The sequence below is a fragment of the Lissotriton vulgaris genome, chromosome 12 (assembly GCF_964263255.1).
Source record: "Lissotriton vulgaris chromosome 12, aLisVul1.2, whole genome shotgun sequence".
Lineage (NCBI taxonomy): Eukaryota > Metazoa > Chordata > Amphibia > Caudata > Salamandridae > Lissotriton > Lissotriton vulgaris.
In genome coordinates this window covers 602,732,051-602,752,361 of record NC_141700.1, presented here as the reverse complement: position 1 = coordinate 602,752,361, position 20,311 = coordinate 602,732,051, and the positions used below count along the sequence as shown (strand labels likewise).

At 45.4% G+C, this 20,311-nt stretch overlaps 1 protein-coding gene across 3 annotated transcripts in view; it reads left to right on the top strand.

Annotated features, from left to right (window-relative positions):
• LOC147677822 (uncharacterized) overlaps window positions 1-20,311 on the top strand; it is a 273,081-nt gene that overhangs the window by 116,259 nt on the left and 136,511 nt on the right. The window contains exons 3-5 of one of the 3 annotated variants that reach the window (XM_086945478.1): window positions 136-329; window positions 1,186-1,284; window positions 12,364-12,465. In XM_086945478.1, coding sequence (XP_086801604.1) covers window positions 136-329; window positions 1,186-1,284; window positions 12,364-12,465 — 395 coding nt within the window. Of the gene's footprint in view, window positions 1-135; window positions 330-1,185; window positions 1,285-12,363; window positions 12,466-20,311 lie in introns of those variants that run through there. The other 2 variants (XM_086945479.1, XM_086945480.1) reach the window with 2 other exon arrangements.

Below are 20,311 nucleotides of genomic sequence, written 5' to 3'. Positions count from 1 at the left end.
AGATGGAGTTTGCAGTGGGTTTTTCATTTATCTGAGGGTTCTCCAAAGACATTTATGACCTAAAAGCATAAAGTAATGTACTTTGTATGCTTTATTTATTCTTCTTCAGAGCCATGCATTTTTGTTTCCACCCAGATTCTGATACAATTACAGGGGATAATTCCCTGAATATTCGACTTGTTGCTGCAGCTGTGTGGGCTGTTGTGAAGAGACGAGACACAGAACACTTTGGGAAGGTGCTGGAGTTCCTCCATATAGTTCATCAGCAGGTGCCAGATCTGGTCTTTTACAGACACCATGCCAAGCTCTGTGCCGGCTTAAAAGGGAAGGTAAGAGGGTGTGAGAGAGTGGTAGAAATCTGCTGGGATAGGCATTTGGGGCATTGAGAATTTTCAGTGAGCCTCTGAGTTTACTGGGAAATTTCCTGTGCAGACTACAAAATCGATGAACCTATATTTGGAGTTTCTCCTGTTGATCCAATTATTTTCCTAAAAACAAGGAAGTTCTAAAATAAGACAGAACAGACGGCTGTCTATGCTGCCTCGCATGTGGGTGCCAGATTACCCATCTTCCTTTTAACCACTGTTAAATTAAATTATTTTTGAGTTTTGTTTTCTATGTTTAGGATCAACTTGAGTTTTGATTTTGTGGAGATGGGTGTTGATACATTGATGACTAATACACATCTATCTTCGATCTATTTTTGACTTCTGTTATCAATTTATGTGTGAACTGTTGATTAGGACCCCTTGTTTCTTATATTTTTTGCATGTATTGAATACAAATCAAACTACCTTTTATCACACCCGGTTACTGTAATTTATTTTCTGAATTAACCGTTCAAGTTGCATTTCCAATATTTTGAGGTGACATATGTGGTCATGTGACAGAAGATATATCAATCTATTTAAACATATCTTTGAGAATAAGTTCCTTGTAGACCGCTCTACCTGTTTAACTTTATTACCCAAGCCCATAAGGGTGTATTGGATCTCCTATAGTTATTATTATAGATTGCACATCGAGGCATCAAATGTAGTCCAATGTCTATGTTAAGAGGATCCCAAAATGTCACTTCTATTAGGAGTGCAATAATCTTTGCATTGCCTGACCCGTGTGTTAATTATATTAGCCCTCTCCCTGTAGTACAGTTTTTCTGAGGTACCTCTGTGTTCATGTTTTCAGCTTTTGCTAGATATGTTTCTGAAAATGCGCTGCCCGCTAGACATCCTGAAGGCACTGGATAATCTTTTCCCTGAGGTGCTGCCTGAAGATCCCTTTGCGGTAAGAGTCTACTTCGCTCTCATGTGTCATGAAACATAGATAATTTTGTATTTCTGTTGAAAATCCAGTATAATGAAGGGAGAGGAATGGATGGATTTGACTTTAAAACCACATTTTGAGAAAAAAGGAAGGACCAGATGTACGATCTATTAGGCTCTCGCAAACGGGAGATCGGCCCGTTTGCGATGGCAAAAAAGGGTCATGGCATGTACAAATGCTATTAGAAGGGGCGTCCCTTCCTAATAGCGAGACTCACTGCCATGTACTGTTGTTTTGCAACCGCATTTGTGGCCGCAAAACACTTGCAATTTACCACCTAATTCAAGTAGATGGTAAACCACTCGCAAACGGGAAGGGGACCCCAGGGGACCCCTTACCCTTTGTGAGTGCAAAAATACTTTTTAAGAGCAGGCAGTGGTACCAGGGACCGCTGCCTGACCTTAAAAAATGAATCTGAAAAGTTTCATTTTTCCTTTTCAAATGCATACTGTTTTCCTTTAAGGAAAACGTGCTATACTTAAAAAACAACCTGGTTTATTTAAAAAGCACTGTATCAAAAAACAAGGGACACCCTACTCGCATGGAACCAGGGTGCTTTACAGTTTTACACACACAACGGTTCCTGCGGACAATCAACAAATAATACTTAACCCCTTGCATGCAGCGCGAATTTTCACGCTGTGTGGACAATTTGACTAGTGGGCAGGATTCGGACGGCGGGGACCGTCCCGAACATGCAAGGGGTTAATATATAATAGCACAATCACAATAATCGAAGGAAAAGAGATGTCTGAAAGAATAAAGGCATATAACATGAAGTTTGTATGAAAATACGTTGTTTTATATAATGTAATCACATTATTTTGAGTCCAGTGCATGGTGTCTCAAGTGATTGTGAAACCTATATTTCAAGGTTGTGACTTTTTGTGACATAAAAACAAGGTTTCATCAAAGATGTACAAGAGGGACCATTAAATCAATACAAAATATGTGCTCACAGCCTACTAATACAGTAATATCGGCTGACAATGGTTCGCTTCACTTAGTCAACAGCGTTTCGATACACTTAACAATGTGGGGTCTCATCAGGAATTAGCAATGAAGGGGCACCTGGGTATGACTGTCAGATAATGTGGCGTGCACCGTGTGGGGGTGAAAAAGGAAGAAGAGTACTCACATAGGGCCCAGCCGGGCATCTTTAGTGGGGAGGGTACTGACAGTCAGAAAGGCTCAAGGTTGAAAGCCTTAATAATTACAAGAAGGGTGAAAAGCTGTTGTCAGGAATTTCCATGGTAATAGGCTGAACTCTAAATTGCCCTCAAAGGAAAATTACTAGCTTGTCATCCCAAGTGGAGAGACAGACAGATGCAGTGCGCTCCACGAGGCGAGCGACGATTAATTGCCACAGTTGACCTTGGCGGTCCCTTTTTCATTCCAAATCGGGTAACCAAAAGACGGATTGTCGTCATTTTCCTTTAAGGCCAAATTTTTTGGGGCACTGGGAGATTAAGTGATTTCTCCAGAATCACAGGAGGAATGAGCCTCCTGCCAGACTCGAACCTGGGTCCCCAGCCTTAAAGTCGTCTGCTCGGGCCATTAAGGCACTTCCACTTAATTTCACCCCAGCAGCTAACTCCTACCCTAACAACTATGGAATATTCTTATTTTTAAATACATCTTTTTATTGAATTTCCAGTGTGAACACAACACAAAAGTCAACCCCAATTTGCAATAAAATGGCAGTTCATGTATAACAATACATTACAATTAGAGCTCCCAGTTTTATGGTACCTATTTTATTGACATATCTCTCTGTATTTATCCATATTTATTTTTGCTAATTTTATCTGTATTTATTAAGGTTTTGTGAAAAATGAGGCTGAAAAGTGTATATTTTTACATTGATTTAACCAGTTAATGTATACTCGCGCCTGAACGCCTGCCAGGTTTTAATGATTTAAACACACACAGATGATAAACTATGAGCTTATAAAAAAACATGCAATTTTTAGGCTTTTTAGTTGCATTTCTTTTTTTTAACCCCCTTTGCCTGTTTAATCCGCACAGCTTTTTACCTTGTATTGATGGTTGACGGCATTTAGAATCACTCTAGAACAACCAATTTCCATTTTATCCACATTTAAAAATATATACAGACAAGACCTAAATGGTTTTCTGTCTGTATTTATCTGTAAAAATCAGTAAAAACAGAAAACAGGGAGCCTTAACTACAATTCAAATCATAGCAAACTATCCCAATAACTCCCAAGTGAGATTTCTTCTGCTCAGTCAGGTTGTAAAACATGATCTGTTTATCTCTTGCCCCCCCATCCCTACAACTGTTCATGATAATTATGCCATGGCCTCAGACCCGCAAATATTGCTTGGTACAGTCTTGCACTGTGTAGACTGTCTCTTCTGCAACTAAGCATTGGTCAATGCCCCGGAGCCATTTAGCCATCGTTGAGACATCTTTCTTTTCATCAAGTTCCCCCATGTCATCCTCCCAACTTAGCAAACACGTCTGACATGTTTACAATTAAGGCTCTATATAGTCTAGAAATTCCTGGCCCACCCCAGGGCTCTATCGTTAAATTGTCCTCTAGGGGATTACATTCTGGCACCTGTAGCAATTTCTCTTTTTAAAACCCTAAAGCATGGTGTATCTGTAAATACCAAAACCTTTGGGACTTAGAAATTTCAAATTTTGTTTGAAAGTTGTTCACATGATTTTATGTGACTTGAAGCCCAGACATCCCCCAGCTTCGATATCCCATTGAGGTCTTGTGCCTGAATCCCTCAAGATACACCACCTGGGACAGCTCTGCTCCTCACCAGAGAGGAGTTTCATATGTAAGAGACCATCATCATCCTGTGTGCCACAGTGCCAGTATTGTGAAGGCAATCTGAGGAGCAATTAATATATGCTATATGTTTCCAGGAGGTCCAACTCCAGTGTAACCATTGGCTCAAACCTATTACCGAATAGCCAATCGTAAAGTGGGACTAGGTGTCCAGCGCCGTAGTAGACTTGAATGTCCCCAGACCCCAATCATATTGTTGCTCTGTGCATTTTACCAAGGAGACCCGTGGTAGCTGCCCTTCCCATAGGAATCTGTATAAGTACCTCAGTAGGAAAGTCATCTTATAAATGGGAACCGTGATCTATGATGTTCATCCGTCAGGTGGACCACCTGCCCATCTCCAATTTATTTTTTCTGAGGATTGGAGCCAAGTTTGACCATCTATCCCTGTCTGCACTTCTGGTAACCCACATGTCTAAATATCAAAGAGGCGGTAGGCTACCTTGGGGGGGGGGGGGGGGGCCTGTGGGGGGTTGCCACATGCTTAGGGCCCAGTTACAGAGAAGTATGTTATTTTGTCCCAATTGACTCAGCCCAGAGGCCTCACAATGGACTCTTATAATCTATGTTATTCTGTGCTAGGATATGCTGGGATGCTGCATGTACAGCAGAAGCTCATCTTCATACAGTGATCCTCCTGGTCATACCCTGGCAAAAAACACTCAACTGTGCATCACACCGGATGCTTTTAGCTTAGGGTTCCATAACTATGGCGAATAAAATTGGGGAGTGCAGACACCCCTGGATGGTCCCTCGCTCTACTGTGAAGAGTGAAGTTCAAACTGCACATACCTCCTAAAGTATGAGCCAAAAAACAGTTTCTGCAGCTCAAGGTGTAAAAATGACGAGTGTACTACATCAATAGTTTTATCTAACTCCACCATTATCAGCGGAGCCTCCTCTTTTAGTTACTGCACCCAGACCAGAGCAACACTTACCCTGTGGAGACCGTGGCAAGTGGCACGTGCTTGCATAAAGCTGTTATAGTCACCATGGAGGAGTGTATCACCTTGGACAGTCTGTTTGCCAAGACCCTGGCTAGAATCTTCACCTCTGTATTTATAAGTGATATTGGGCAGCAGTAGCTACAATCTTCTGAAGGTTTCCCTTCTTTCAATATCACTGCAATAGTGGCATTTCTCAAGTCATACGAAAGGAAGCTTACTCAACATCCGTCTTTGAAGAAAGAGAGCAGGTGTGGTATCAGAAGGGATGCACATTCCCTAAAGAATTCCATGGGAAATCTGTTTGGACCAGGTGTTTTGCCCAAGGTCATTTCAGATAGTGCCTGTTGGATCTCTTAATGGGTGATGGAAAGATCCAACTCAGACGTTCCACCACATAGAAGGAAGGGGCAGTATCAGGCAGTCCAGCTCTATCTGCATGGGGCACCACCAGCATACAAGCTTCTGTAGTAATGCGTGTAGGCCACTGGGCTCTCCAAGTGATTCGTGACTAGCTTCCCTGCTTTGTTTCTTATAGATGGGTCTATTCAAACCTCCACTTCCTGGTTGGCCAAGCAGTATAAAATGTTTTCCACTTTAGCTCCTCCTTCATTAATTATGTGTTGAGTAAGTTGCCTCACGGAGTGAGACGAGTTGAACAGTGAGCCTCAAAGTAGATCTAGAATAACCGAGCTGTCTAAGTATTTCGTCTGTGTGGGAATCTGCAAACCCCATGCCTAGGTCCTGAATCTTACACTATGGGGAAGTCACTGTCTGGCTTCTATCTATCTTAGCCTCAAACGTATGACATGGCCTTGTGGCTGATTACCACTTTGAACACTTACTATAATGTGAGAGTGGAACAGAGGGCGAGTTGAGATCAAAGTATCCTACGATGGCCTCCTTGAATAGGTCTGCAACGTGATGATCATGTAGCCACCAGGCATTCAGTCTCCAAAGGCTCCCTGGCCCTCTGTTCGTGCCACGAACCACAAGTTCCATGTGACAATGACCCGACAAACCCTGCAACAGGGTGCAGGCTTGAAGTATCTTCCTGGTGTTTACTGCTGTGATAAATATATAGACGAAGTGTACTGTTTTTTTCCAGCCATTCCACATGCACTAGATGTCTTTTAGGCTTATTGCAGTCACCCACCTGAAGAGTGCTTTTGGTCCAGTGGCGGACATCGTGCTAAGCAAATCCAGCAAATCCAACACCAGAAATGTAAAGTCTCCTCCCAGCATTGTGAAACCCTGAGAGAAGTCCCACCAGTGCCAGTGCCTGGGAGACCCATGTTAGAGTGTCCTCCACCAGCCCGGGGGGCATCTATTATTATTATTATTATTATTATATTTATTTTTGTAGAGCGCAACAGCTACCCTAAGGTTTCCCGGCGCTAAAGTGAAACTGAAACAAGTAATAAGGAGAGATAGTGAGTTAATGAAAATCGAGTTATTGGTTGAACAACCATGTTTTCAGATTCTTACGGAATTGCAAATAGCATTCATTTGTGCGAAGATGAATTGGAAGGGAGTTCCACAATGTGGGGGCCAGATAGGAGAAGGAGCGACCTCCCTGTCTGACTCGATTTATCCTAGGTACCTGGAACTTATGTTGGGTCGAGGAACGTAGGGTTCTAGGGGGGGTGTATTGCTGGACCAGAGAGCTCAAATAGGCAGGAGCCTTACCAGCCTTGATTCTATGCATAAAGCATAGAGCTTTAAATTTAGCTCGTTTTTCAATACGGAGCCAATGGAGACTCCATAGACAAGATGACGTAGGGGATCTTTTTGGTAACATACATATCAGTCTCGCAGCTTCATTTTGTACTGTTTGCAGTTTCTTTGTAACATCCTTGCATACTCCCAGGTATAATATGTTGCCGTAGTCCAGCCTAGATGTAATTAGGGCTTGGACTACGGTTTTTAGTGTGTTTTGTGGGAGCATCCACCTGATTTTCTTAAGCCACTTGAGTATGGTGAAACACGTGGCGGCCACTCTAACAGCTTGTTGTTTCATGGACAGGTTTTCATCAAAAATTATGCCCAGATTGCGAGTGGATTTAGAAGGGGTGGGTGTGGGTCCCATCTGGGATGGCCAATGTTGTGGGCCCCACAAGGAGATTTGTTTTCCAAACAGCAGTAGTTCCGTTTTTCCTCCGTTGAGTTTTAACTTATTCTCAAACATCCAGTTGGCAATGTTGTTAAGGCCAGAGTGGAGGGAGGACGGGTTGGAATTTGCATTTGCCGAGAGTGAATAAACAATCTGGGTGTCGTCAGCATAAGAGTAGATCGACAACCCAGATTGTTCGGCTAAGCTGGCAAGGGGACTGACATATAGATTGACTAGTAAGGGGCTGAGTATTGAGCCCTGGGGAACTCCATAAGGTTGGTAGTGGGGTTTGGAGGAGGATGTAGCAGAGAAGACTTGAAAAGTTCTCTCCGAGAGAAAGCTTTTAAGCCATGACAGGGCCGGTCCTGTGATGCCATAGGTCTGCAAGGTGTTGAGGAGGATGGTGTGGGAGACCGTGTCAAACGCGGCACTAAGGTCGAGTAATATAAGTGCAACGGTCTCCCCATCATCAACTTGCCGGCGTATGGCTTCAGAGACCCCGAGTAGGGTAGATTCAGTTGAAAAACCTGCCCTAAAACCGGATTGGGATGTGTGAAGGAGGTGATTGGATTCTGTGAAATGGGTGAGTTGGGAAACAATATGTTTCTCAAGGATTTTGGAAAATAAAGGTAACAGCGAGATTGGGCGGAAGTTGGAAGGGTCGTTTGGATCAGCATTGGCTTTTTTAAGAAGAGGTGAGACCATAGCATGTTTCCATGCTTTAGGGACTTCAGCCTCTCTCAAGGAAGTGTTAGGAAGTTCTAAGATGAGCGTAAGGGAATGAGTGTCGAGTGAGCGGAGGATTTGAGGGTGAAAGGGTCGAGGGGTGAACCTGATTTAATAGTTGTTATAATTTCTTGTAGTGAAAGTAGGGTAAGGGGGACCCAATTTACTAGGTGCTGGGGGTGAGCATCTGGAGAAGAGTGTGGTTCTTCAGATTTGGACAGGCTTACCGTGGGGTTTAAAACTAATGGAGAATTGGTTGGAATTTTGAATTCCTCATAGATTTTATCAATTTTATTCCTAAAGAATTCCGCCAGAGCGTTACACTGTGCAGTGTTCAGGGATGGAGCTTTGGGTTGGCAGGATGACCCAGAAAGTTCCTGAACTATTTTAAAAAATGCTTTAGGCCGATTTTGAGCGTTTTCAATTTTTGCTTTAGTAAATTCAGCTCTAGCTGATGCACAGTTGGCATGATATTTCAAAAGGGCTGCTTTGTATAATGATTTTTGTCCAGGATCATAGTGGGCGCGCCATCTGCGCTCTAGATTTTTACAGGCCGTTTTTTCCAGTCTAAGTGCATCTGTAAACCAGGGAGCTGGGGAATGAAATGGAATTTGTTTTTTATTTTTCTGTGGAAGGCATATGTTGATGGCCGAACTAAGCCAGTTTTGGATAGCTGTAGCGTCTCCTATGTTTGTTATATTGTTGAATGGTCTGGTATCATTTAAATGAGTATTTAGTTTAGTAGTATCCAACTTTTTCCAGTTCCTTGTTACCCTGGGACCAGATGGAGCTTTACAAGAAAGGGTTTGCTGTGGTATTGCTATTATAAATTCCACTAGATAGTGGTCAGACCAGGGAACAGGTTTTGATGGTTTACAGATGATATTGTCTTGATTGAAAAAGATTGGATCAAGGAGATTGCCTGCCTTGTGGGTTGGACCTTCATTATGAAGGTGAGACTTATGGCAGATAGATCTGATATGAAATTGGTGCTGGTGTGATTAGAGGTGTCATTTAAATGAATGTTTAGGTCACCGACTATCAAAAAATGTGTTGCCTCTAATATAAATGGTGCAATAAGTTCAGGAAAAGTGGTGGCCCAGGCGCTGGCAGTGCCAGGGGCACGGTATATTAAAGCACCAGAAAGCGTGAATTTTGGAGATAGCCTGAGCTTAAAGAGTCCAGATTCACAATTAGGGATGTCAAGATCTGTCCATTGACATGTATAGGAGTTTTGGAAAATAATGGCAATACCGCCTCCCTCTTTATGGGCTCTGTTTTTGCTAATATAACTATAGTTAGCTGGTAGTGCAGTTGCTATGTCTGGACCAGAGCTATTAGTCAGCCAGGTCTCAGTAAGGAAAAGTGCTGTGGGTTGCGATGTTGTGAGTAGGTCAAAAATGTCCCTTTTATGTTTAGGTAGTGACCTACAATTTAGACTGATAAAAGAGTGGTCGATTAAGGATTGAGTAGGAGTTGGTAAGTGCCGCATCGGTGGGAAGTCGGCAGTTTCTACGTCAATTTTAGAGGGTAGGGAAAGAAGACAGAGATTGCATTCAGAGCATGTGAGAGGGGTATGTATACAATTTATGAGTTTACCTTTGGAACATGTAGGTGGAATACATGCCAAAAGAGCCTCTTTAGAGTAGGTATGATGGGGATAATTAGAGGAGCCAAGAGTTATGGCCACTGGCCACGTCTGGTCGCGGATGGGCGCAGACGGGCAGGACTTTGGCTTGACTTCGGCGCGCAGCGGCGCGCCCGCTGCGCGCGCCCGCTGCGCGGCCGAGGGCACATGATTTATATAGGCAGGGGCGGAGTCAGCTGCAGGTCGCTGATTGGTTGTGCCCTGGAAGTTGCAATCACTTCCTCTGTGGTGGGCGTGGCGCCGTCCCTCCACTCAAACCAAACTTTTGGCGGTGGACCGGGGATCAGGTGCGCTTTACATGTAAATTGACGTAAATAATTAATTTACTCTCTTAATTTCTATGCAAGTAAGTACTTAATCAATAATAACTCAGATCGGAAAGAAAAAACCAGAGTCCGTGGTGTTAGAGTTTCTAAGGGTTTTATTCCTCAAAAAGGAATGGTCATGACCAGGATATCGGATTCTGACCACCACAGGGGTGTCAGAAGGGATAGAGCGCGCTGCATTTTATTGACAATACATAGCTTATATACTTAATTCACATCATAAGCAACAGTGCAGGAGGCGTAACAGTTGAGAGAAGACAAGATAACAGTATACACGTGGTACTAGTACGTAATCAAGAGGCGTGAACTGGAGGTGTGTGCTAGAAACGTCACTGATAGGTGACGCAAGTGGGTGGCACCAAGGGGTGACGTTAACAGAAAAGTTGCAATGTCAGCAGAAATCGGAAGCTTGGATGCGCGCGCAGCTGCATGACGTGTGATGGAGGGGTGCAGGGGACTTGACATTTACACTGACGGAAAGAGACAGAAGTCTGGCATGTCAGATCAACTTGTACTTCTATCATATCTGATATCTGATGTTTAGGAACCATATTATCTGGGCGGAAAGGTCTCTAGGGCAGAAGCTATTCTATGCTAACTGTGGATGCGTGTATAAGCGCCTAAGTGTCTGCATGAGAAGCGTAGGGGGCACGGGGCCTTCCATGGAAGCATGGTAACAGAGGCTATGAATTACTTGCACTGAGACGGGTCGGCCCTTTGGCTCTGCAGCTGGGGAGGATGTTTACTGAAGCTGGTAGGCAGGAATGCATTTTCGAGGAGCGGAACAGATAACTCGAAGGTTATAGTCAGATCAGGTGCGCTTTACATGTAAATGGGTGAGTGCAATTACAAGTTTTAAAAACACAATATCAACACTTTAAAATCGTGTGCAATCATTAATTTTTACCAGCGCTCGAAATTCGTGCTCTCCTATGTCTCACAACGTTTCAAATCAACAGAGTGAAAGGCGGGCGCGGCTTAAGAGCCTGTGGGGAGTCAGCTGCAGGTCGCTGATTGGTTGTGCCCTGGAAGTTGCAATCACTTCCTCTGTGGTGGGCGTGGCGCCGTCCCTCCACTCAAACCAAACTTTTGGCGGTGGACCGGGGATCAGGTGCGCTTTACATGTAAATGGGTGAGTGCAATTACAAGTTTTAAAAACACAATATCAACACTTTAAAATCGTGTGCAATCATTAATTTTTACCAGCGCTCGAAATTCGTGCTCTCCTATGTCTCACAACGTTTCAAATCAACAGAGTGAAAGGCGGGCGCGGCTTAAGAGCCTGTTGGGAGTCAGCTGCAGGTCGCTGATTGGTTGTGCCCTGGAAGTTGCAATCACTTCCTCTGTGGTGGGCGTGGCGCCATCCCTCCACTCAAACCAAACTTTTGGCGGTGGACCGGGGATCAGGTGCGCTTTACATGTAAATGGGTGAGTGCAATTACAAGTTTTAAAAACACAATATCAACACTTTAAAATCGTGTGCAATCATTAATTTTTACCAGCGCTCGAAATTCGTGCTCTCCTATGTCTCACAACGTTTCAAATCTACACTAACAAACGTCTATTCCTGCCCCTCCGATGTTCCGGATAACCTCACAAACCTTTCCATAGTGCCCATCTGTGTCTCTGTGACTGCGATTGGGAAGGTACTTTTTAATAGAATGGCCACCCAGCTGGAGCCACTGGAGAACCAAGCAGAAAACCCCCTTGTGTACCCATGCTGTCCAAGGTAACCGCATCTAGTGCCTATGAAATGTGTCTCCCAGAGAAAGAGTGCATCAGGAGTGTGTCATCTAACATATTGCATCACTGATCTCAACCTAATTCTGTTGTTTAGACCAGTAACATTCTAGGAGAGTATACAGCACTTCCCCCGAATCCTGTTAAAGGTCAAGCTGTCCCAAGGGTCCATATTCAAAGATGGTGGCGTCACCTCTTGAGAGGATGTGATGCTTGCAGTTATGTTCAACAAAGTAGGTGTGTGTAGTGCTTTGCAATCTTGACCTCAAACCAGTAGTGTGCCCTATACCGTCATCCTACAGAAGGCTGATATGGTGTCCCAAATTCAACGTGATCTTGGTAGTTGGAAGATAGTCCCATTCATTTAGCAAACTCAGCAAGAAACCTCCTATGAACAAGATGCAAATGACCACCATCCAGTTTTGAAAATAACCACTGTATAGGAGGAATTATCCATTCTTGTTCAAGTACCTTCTCTATTCAGTTCTATTAATTTGTTCCCTTCGGAATGCATATGCCTAATTTGATTAGATCTTATGGAAGCCATTCTCTGATTTCTTTTCCCATTGCTAGCCTTTCCTCATCCTCTCAGCTCACACACATATATAGCTTGTGCTTTGCAAGGTTTGACTGTTATCTTTCATTTTGACCACATTAATTTTCCAGGTAAACCCAGTATTATGGCACTAGACTTATTGCTAAATTTGTATTTTTGCAGACACCGCATGACCTCTGGAAAGTGGGACAATGTTATCAAGAGTTCCGCAAATTCACCTTTCGCCTAATACGGGATGACAAGTTCCGAACACATTACCTACAGGTACATTTTTACATTAATAGTGGTCGTTTGCTTGAATATCCAAAGATGGCATAGATTATCTATTAACTGCATCATTGCTACAGCAAATTCCCATGCTGTGCTGCAATTTTAAAAATCCCTTGTTATGTGACAAGGTCAACTCATCATAAGCACAGCGCAGGTAACACCCATGACGAGTTGACCTTGTCACAAGCATCGAAGGGGTTACCAACACAGAGTTTTGCAAACACAGCCTTTAATTTCTTTAAGTTGTGTGACTTTACGTTGGGACGACTCTCCTGCCTAGCACACCAAGTAAAGTTTCCAGGCTACAATATGTTCAGGGCATGTGTGGCTGTACATACACTTGCTCTACATACTCCTGCTATCTAGTTTTAGGCTTGTGCATGTTGTTATTCTTTTCGAGAAATCTTTTAAGTCTTGAGAAGTACTGCAACTCCTTCCTAAGTAGACAATGCACATGGGCATTGACTCCATGTTATTTTGGTTTTTTTCACCATGGGGTTCAGATGTACACAGAGATGGCTCATTTTTCAGGCCCTCATGGTTGGATTTTAACACCAATGCATCATTAAAGCCAGTTTCCTGTGACAACTTACTGCCACGCTTCATCACTGGACATGTTTGGTGGACTAACAACCAGTGCTCGATGTTCCTGATACCGAAGGTCTCCTCATGCTCTTCATGGACTCTATATCCTCCTTCGGACTTTGACTCCAGAGAATGCGGACCAGAAAGGGGTGATGTGATGCACATCTTTTCAACATTGACCCTAATGCAACTCTAAATACTGGTGGTCGGACCTTCACGACATCTGCAACCTGTGTCTTTTCCCCAACCACAGTGACTCTTATAAGTCCTGCATCCCCTTCTGCTGGAATAAAATGCTACAGTAATGAAGGGAAAGCCGCCAGCCATATCACCAGATGCACCAATAGACATCCTTCAAAACATTGTACATATCTAAAGAAGATCTGCTTCACAGCCGGGAAGGACTATCCCGCCATTATAATGTTTTGTTGTAAGGACTTAAGTGCTATCCTGGGGTGTCCACCTTGCCACGGGAGGTACCGCACATCCCCGTTAATGGCAGTAGAAATCTATCCTGGGAGTGGGAAATATGTGTTTTGCAGGGCTTATAGTAGTTGTGATCATTTTGAAAAAAAGGCTGTTCGCCCTAGTAATGATAGGGCCAGTTCTCCAGTATTAGGGTGTCTTTTATAGATTCACATGCTTGAATATTCCCCGTCATCGAAGTGGGAGCCCCACGGTAAATAAAATAGCAATAAAATCCCAATAAAATATGTATGTAAAAACATAACACAAAAATACACAAACCAGAAATAATTGTAAGTACCAGGTTAGTATTCTCACTTTGGAATACATAGAGAGAGAAAAAACTTTTCTAACATATCCCTGTCATTCTGTTAGTCCAGACTATAGCCAATCAGGCGCAAGCACCCCTCTAGAACCTTCTCCTCAGAGGCTCAGGCCCTCAGATTTTCTACCGCACGTCGTGTGAAGGGAGTCTCCCTGAGCTCTGCTCAGATTTCTACTTTCTTCTGGTTTTCCAGTCTTTTTCTACAATGTCTTCAAGCAAGAAGTCTTTGTTTAGACTGTGTTCTTCTGGTGGGAAGTTGAGACTTTATTCTGAGGACCCCCACAAGAAGGGTATATACTGCCTCTATCCTGACCATGAGGTAGGCAAATGTAAAATTTGCAAGACTTTTTCCACCAATACCCTAAAGGATAGAGAGGGTCGTCTCCTCCTTTAGTTACAGAGACTGAAAGACAAGGATTCAGCTCTCTCTGACGCAGACAGCCTGGTGTCAGGTACGTCTAAAGCCGCCTCAAAGCGAAGCAGTGTGCAGGATTTACCTTCTCCCTTCTTGAAGAAGAAGAAACTTTCCCTCTTGAAGGCTCCTGTGGTGTCTACACCTCCTCCTGCTACGCATACGCCCCCGAGATGTGACTCTCAGGCGTCTACGGCTTCTTCCAACCGCTTTTTTACCGCTTTGTTCGCCATAAGTTGGCAGGGTATGCTCAGACGTGAGTCCCTTGCTCACCTTGCCACTGGATTCAAGCAAGCCTGGCTGAAGACGGCTGTAATGCCAGGAACTGGTCCTAGGAAGCTTGAATTCCGTCCAGGGAAGGCATGGCTTGGCAGTTCGGGCTGGACTGTGCCCATGAGGCACAGGGTCAGACTGATTTGCATATGGCCATGTCTGAACTGGGGTGGCAGAGTGGGCTAAAGAACAGTGATGGATTAAACCCAGATCTGTTGAGTGGGTGTGAGTGTTTGATTGCTCCGTCCATCACCACCCCCTTTTGTACCGCTATGGCTTCTTCTAAGCATGTTTCAGCCACAAAACGTGCAAAATCATCGACGGGAGCGTCGACGATCGTCCCGACGACGAGATCTGCCGTCTCCGGCTTGTCGACGACAACTGTGAAGACGACTTCGGCTTTTGGCTCGTTGACGATGGCTGCGTCGACGAAGGTATGCCTCCGCTTTAAGACTGTCTCGTCGACGATTCCAAATGCCTCGACGTCGAAGAAGGGTCTCTCGTCGTCGTCAGGATCTTCGTCCACAAGGGTTGTGAAGAGTGCCTTTCTCGTCGTCGGCTGCCCCAACGACGAGTGCTCCGTCGACGGCGGTTTCGTTGACGATAGCCCCGTCGGTGACGACTCAGTCGACGGTGGTTCAGTCGATTGTGACTCCGTCGACGGTGGCTTCGTTGACGGTGGCTTCGTCGACGTCTGTACTGTCGTCAATGAATTTGATGACGATATCGTTGACAGTGGTTCCATCAGTCTTCTTATCCTTGCCTCTGGTGCCACTTCCTTCATCCGGGTCTGGTTCTTCCACTGTTGAGCCCCTACACCAACGTCGCCAGGTGCCTTTGGAACAACTTGCCATTCCAGGGGACACGCAGCCCCCGTCACCCCTGTTTGCGACAGGTTCTGAACAGGACTCTGGTTCTGAGGAAGACGAAGATGATCACTTCCAGGCAGCACAAAGTCCTTCTGAAGTAGTCATAAAGTGTCAGGACTATGGGGATGATCATGAGGATTTGTCTGTTCAGGAGGAGGAACCCACTCATGTTCCTACTGCAACACTTCCACGTTCCCTCATTTCCAATCTCCAGTATATGCTGGAGGATTACAACAGGCGTTTTCCGCCATCTCGCCATGGCTTTCCTTTGCCTACAGCACCTGCACCTGCACCGGCTCGGGCGGCAACCGGCACCGCCATCTGCCCCGGTTACGGCCTCTATTCAGGTCCACGCTACGGTCTATGAAGGGGATGATGATGATAATCTTCGCCCAGACAAAGAGGATGGCGAGCTTCAAGATGACGATGACGGTGAGGGTGATATACAAGATTGGGATGATTATGAGATTCAGACATCGTCCGCGCCTCCTGCAACTCCTGGGGATTCCCCTCTAGTTGACATCGCAGGCTTTCACCAACTCATGGACAGAGCGGCACTCCGCTTTAAGCTTCCCATGGTCCAAAGGGAAGAAGACTGCTTTCTTTACAACTTTAAGAGTCAACCTTTCAAACAGGTCCGGACAGTCCCCATCATCGACTTCATTTGGAATGAGGGAGTCAAGTTGATGCAAACGCCGAATTCCATCCCGGCTCAACTAACGCGTTTGGAGAAAAAGTATAAGGCGCCACAGGGTTCTCTAGCTTGCTTGGTGGTGCAGCCGAAGCCAGTTTCCGTGGCCACCCAGGCCGCCCAGCTCCGTTCCAGAAACCCATCTTCCCCGATTACGGCTCCGCCTGATAGTGAGGGTCGTCGCCTCGATGCTGTCGGGCGAAAGTTTTCAACTATGGCTTCCACAACTGTAAGGGCCGCTAATGCTCTGGCCATACTGGGACGCTACGACCTTCAGATGTAGTCTGACGTGTCTGCCTTTGTTGCCCTCATTCCTGAGTCCTCCAGGGCGGAGGCTCTTAAAATTCTTCAGGAGGGTGAAAGACCGTCAGAAGAGATCATAGCCTGCTCCGTTGATATTGCCTGCACTGGCTTCCGTCAGCTTGCGGGGGCAGCTGTTCTGCGTCATCAGGGTTGTCTCCGTTCTACCTCTTTTCGCCAGGAGGTTCAGGCGAAAATTCTTGATATGCCTTATGACGGCGAGTCACTCTTTGGTCAACATGTCGATGAGGCACTGCAGACAGACGATGAAGAAGATACGGACACTGCTCGTTCCTTGTGCACTTTACAGTTCTGCAAACAGCCCTTTCGTGGTGCGCACGGATGCGGCACCACCTCTTCCTTTCGTGGCGGATCTAATCAGTATCGCTCCTACGGCCAGGCAAATCAGCAGTATTCCAACCAGCCACAACAGACATCTCGTCAGCAGTCTTCCAGATCATATTAAAGAAAGTCTTCCTATAGAGGATCCGCTCCAAAAGGCAATGACTTGCCTTCCCCGCACAAGGTTGGAGGTCGAATCTCCTGGTTCTTTTCTCAATGGTCCTCAATCACCTCTGACCGTTGGGTGCTGGTCATTGTATCAAAGGGTCATGCTTTGGAGTTTGTAAAGTTTCCTCCTCACACTCCTCCAGCTGGTCCACCTCCAGCGCACCTAAAAGAACTTTTCCAGCAGATTCGCATCATGATTCATAAAGGTGCCATCGAAGTGGTTTCCGAACATCAGAAAGGGATGGGATTTTATTTCCGATTTTTCCTCATCCTCAAAAAGACAGGCGACTGGCGTCCAATCCTCGATATACCAGCACTGAACAAATACATGAAGTGCCAGTCCTTCCGCATGCTCACGCTGGTGGAGATTTTATGTCTTCTCTGCAAGGACGATTTCATGACCACAATCGACCTCCAGGACGCTTATTTTCATGTGCCAATTCTTACTCGACACCGGAAGTACTTGCGCTTCTGGGTGGAGTGGAGAGACTTTCAATTCAAGATGCTGCCTTTCGGCCTGCGCTCCCCCCCTCGTGCCTTCACAAAGGTCTTGGCTCCAGTGGTGGCTTACCTACGTCTACAGGGCGTTCAAATTTTTCCATACCTGGACGATTGTCTCATCAAGTCGCAGTCTCGCAACCAACTGTCTCGAGACACTCAACTCTGTCAGACCTTATTTCTCTCCCTCGGTCTTTCCATCAATACCGAGAAGTCTCAGGTCAACCCAGCTCCCTGCAGGACTTTTCTATGCGCCACTCTGGATATGTCACAAGCCAAAGCGTTCGTGTCTCTTGAACGTCAGCTGCGGATTCTACGCTTAGCGGCTCTCATTTGTTCAAAAGAGTCAGTTTCCGTTCGTATGTTGAAGTTGTTTCTGGGAATGGCGTTCTCATGCATTTCTCTGATCCCAAATTGCAGACTCAAGAGTCGCCCCATTCAGGAAGAATTAGACGGTCAGTGGCGCCAGATCACAGCTCTTTCAGCGATCTGGTCTTTGTGACCGCTTGGATGAGGTCGGCTCTCCAGTGGTGGGCGCAGCCGTCCAACATGGCTGCCGGCACTTTGTTCCTCACCATCGCTCCGGAACTCATTTTGACCACAGATGCCTCCTTGGAAGGTTGGGGCGCGCACCTTCAAGGGCTGTCCATAAAAGGCAAGTGGACTCCGTCTCAACGCTCCTGGCACATCAACAGGCTGGAGTTGATTGCAATCTTTCTTGCTCTGAAATCGTTCCATCTTCTGATCCAGGGAGAATCAGTGCTCATCCAAACCGACAATACCACCAGCATGCACTACGTGAACAAGCAGGGAGGAACCAAATCTCCTCTCCTGTCTCGATTGGCGCAGACTATCTGGGATTGGGCGCTTCAGCACCACATTACCCTGACAGCAGTTCACCTACCAGGCATCTCCAACATCCTAGCGGATGCCCTCAGCAGGTCCGCCTTATCGACTCACGAGTGGGAGCTGCATCAGCCGACTCTGGACTTCATCTTTCGGCTTTGGGGGTCATCCGCACATGGATCTCTTCGCGAGCCCGGTGAACCGGAAATGCCCGTCCTTTGCAAGTTGGCTTCCCCATCCAGAATCATCCCGGAAAACACTTTTGATGGACTGGTGCAATCTATTCGCCTACGCTTTTCCACCGATTCCACTGGTTACTCGAGTTTTATGGAAGATGCGGAGACAGTCGTGCGACATTCTCCTGATCGCTCTCAGATGGCCTCGACAAGCATGGTTCTCTGAACTGCTGCTTCTTTCACAGTGCGAACCCATTCTCCTTCATCCTCAAGTGGATCTCCTCACGATGGACGAGGATCAGATCTGTCATCCGGGCCCCTCCTCTCTCAAATTATCGGCCTGGAACCTGAGCACCTTGAATTTGCCCATTTGAACATTCCACCAGCATGCAGGGACATTCTTGCCAAAGCCAAAGCTCCATCTACAATAAAAACGTACAAACTAAAGTGGAAAAGATTCTGTCACTGGTGCGCAGCTGCCAACATTCATCCTGTGCATTCCACTCCAGCTCAGTTGCTACCGTTCTTTCTAGAGCTGGCACTGTCAGGACTTTCCCATTCCACTTTGAAAGTTTTCTTGGCGGTGATTTCTCGCTTCCGGCAGGATGGCTCCTCCTCTCTTTGCTCGTCCAGAGTCATTCGTCAATTCTTCAAAGGTCTGTTCAGGAAGTTCCCGCCCATTCGGCGTCCTCCTCCAACCTGGCACCTCAACATCGTTTTGGCGCAATTAATGAAAGCACCATTTGAGCCCATCCACAAGGCAGATTTAAAAATTTTAACTTGGAAGGTGGCCCTTCTCCTTGCTTTGACCTCTTCACGTCGCATAAGTGATATTCACGCCTTTACAATTAAGCCTCCTTTTCTCGAATTCAAATCGGACTTTGTTGTACTTCGCACCAACCCGGCTTTCATGCCTAAAGTATCCACTGACTTTCACCTTAATGAACCTGTTTTCTTAAAGGCTTTCTTTCCCAATTCTCAATCTCCAGCGGAGCAACGTTTGCATTCTCTGGACGTTCAGCAATTTCTTTCTGCCATCAGAAAGTTGGAAAGCCTCTTCAATCCTCGGTGAGAGCTCATTCCACCAGGGCGATGTCATCCTCTACTGCCCTGTTTGCTGGTGTGCCAATTCACCAAATTTGCCGAGCAGCTACGTGGTCCAGCAGGCACACTTTCACGAGACATTACTGCCTTGAAACGATCAACGAAGCTGATACGGCAGTAGGACAAGCAGTGCTTCGCAATCTTTTTAACTAAGGTGAGCCTCTGCTTTCTACCCTCCACCTATATGGTTTGTGTAATGATAGTGTTATTATTATTATTATTATTATTATTATTATTATTATTATTAATATTATTATCATTCCTACCTGGCTATGCTATCTTGCATCTTTATGCCTATGCATTGCTGTTTTTGCTCTTACAGCTGGCTGTTACTGCTCACTATTCTATTCAAGCATGTGCATCTATGAAAGACACCCTAATACTGGAGAATAACAATTGTTACTTACCTGTAAACAGGTGGTTCTCCAGTATTGGTGTCTTTCATAGATTCACATGCGACCCACCCGCCTCCCCTCAGAGGCTTGCTTCTCCTCCTAGACTCTTTTGCTACTCCTGTGCTACGAAAATCTGAGGGCCTGAGCCTCTGAGGAGAAGGTTCTAGAGGGGTGCTTGCGCCTGATTGGCTGTAGTTTGGACTAACATAATGACAGGGATATGTTACAAAAGTTTTCTCTCTCTATGTATTCCTATGTGAGAATACTAACCTGGTACTTACAAGTATTTCTGGTTTGTGTATTTTTGTGTTATGTTTTTACATACATATTTTATTGGGATTTTATTGCTATTTTATTTACCGTGGGGCACCCACTTCAACGACGGGGAATA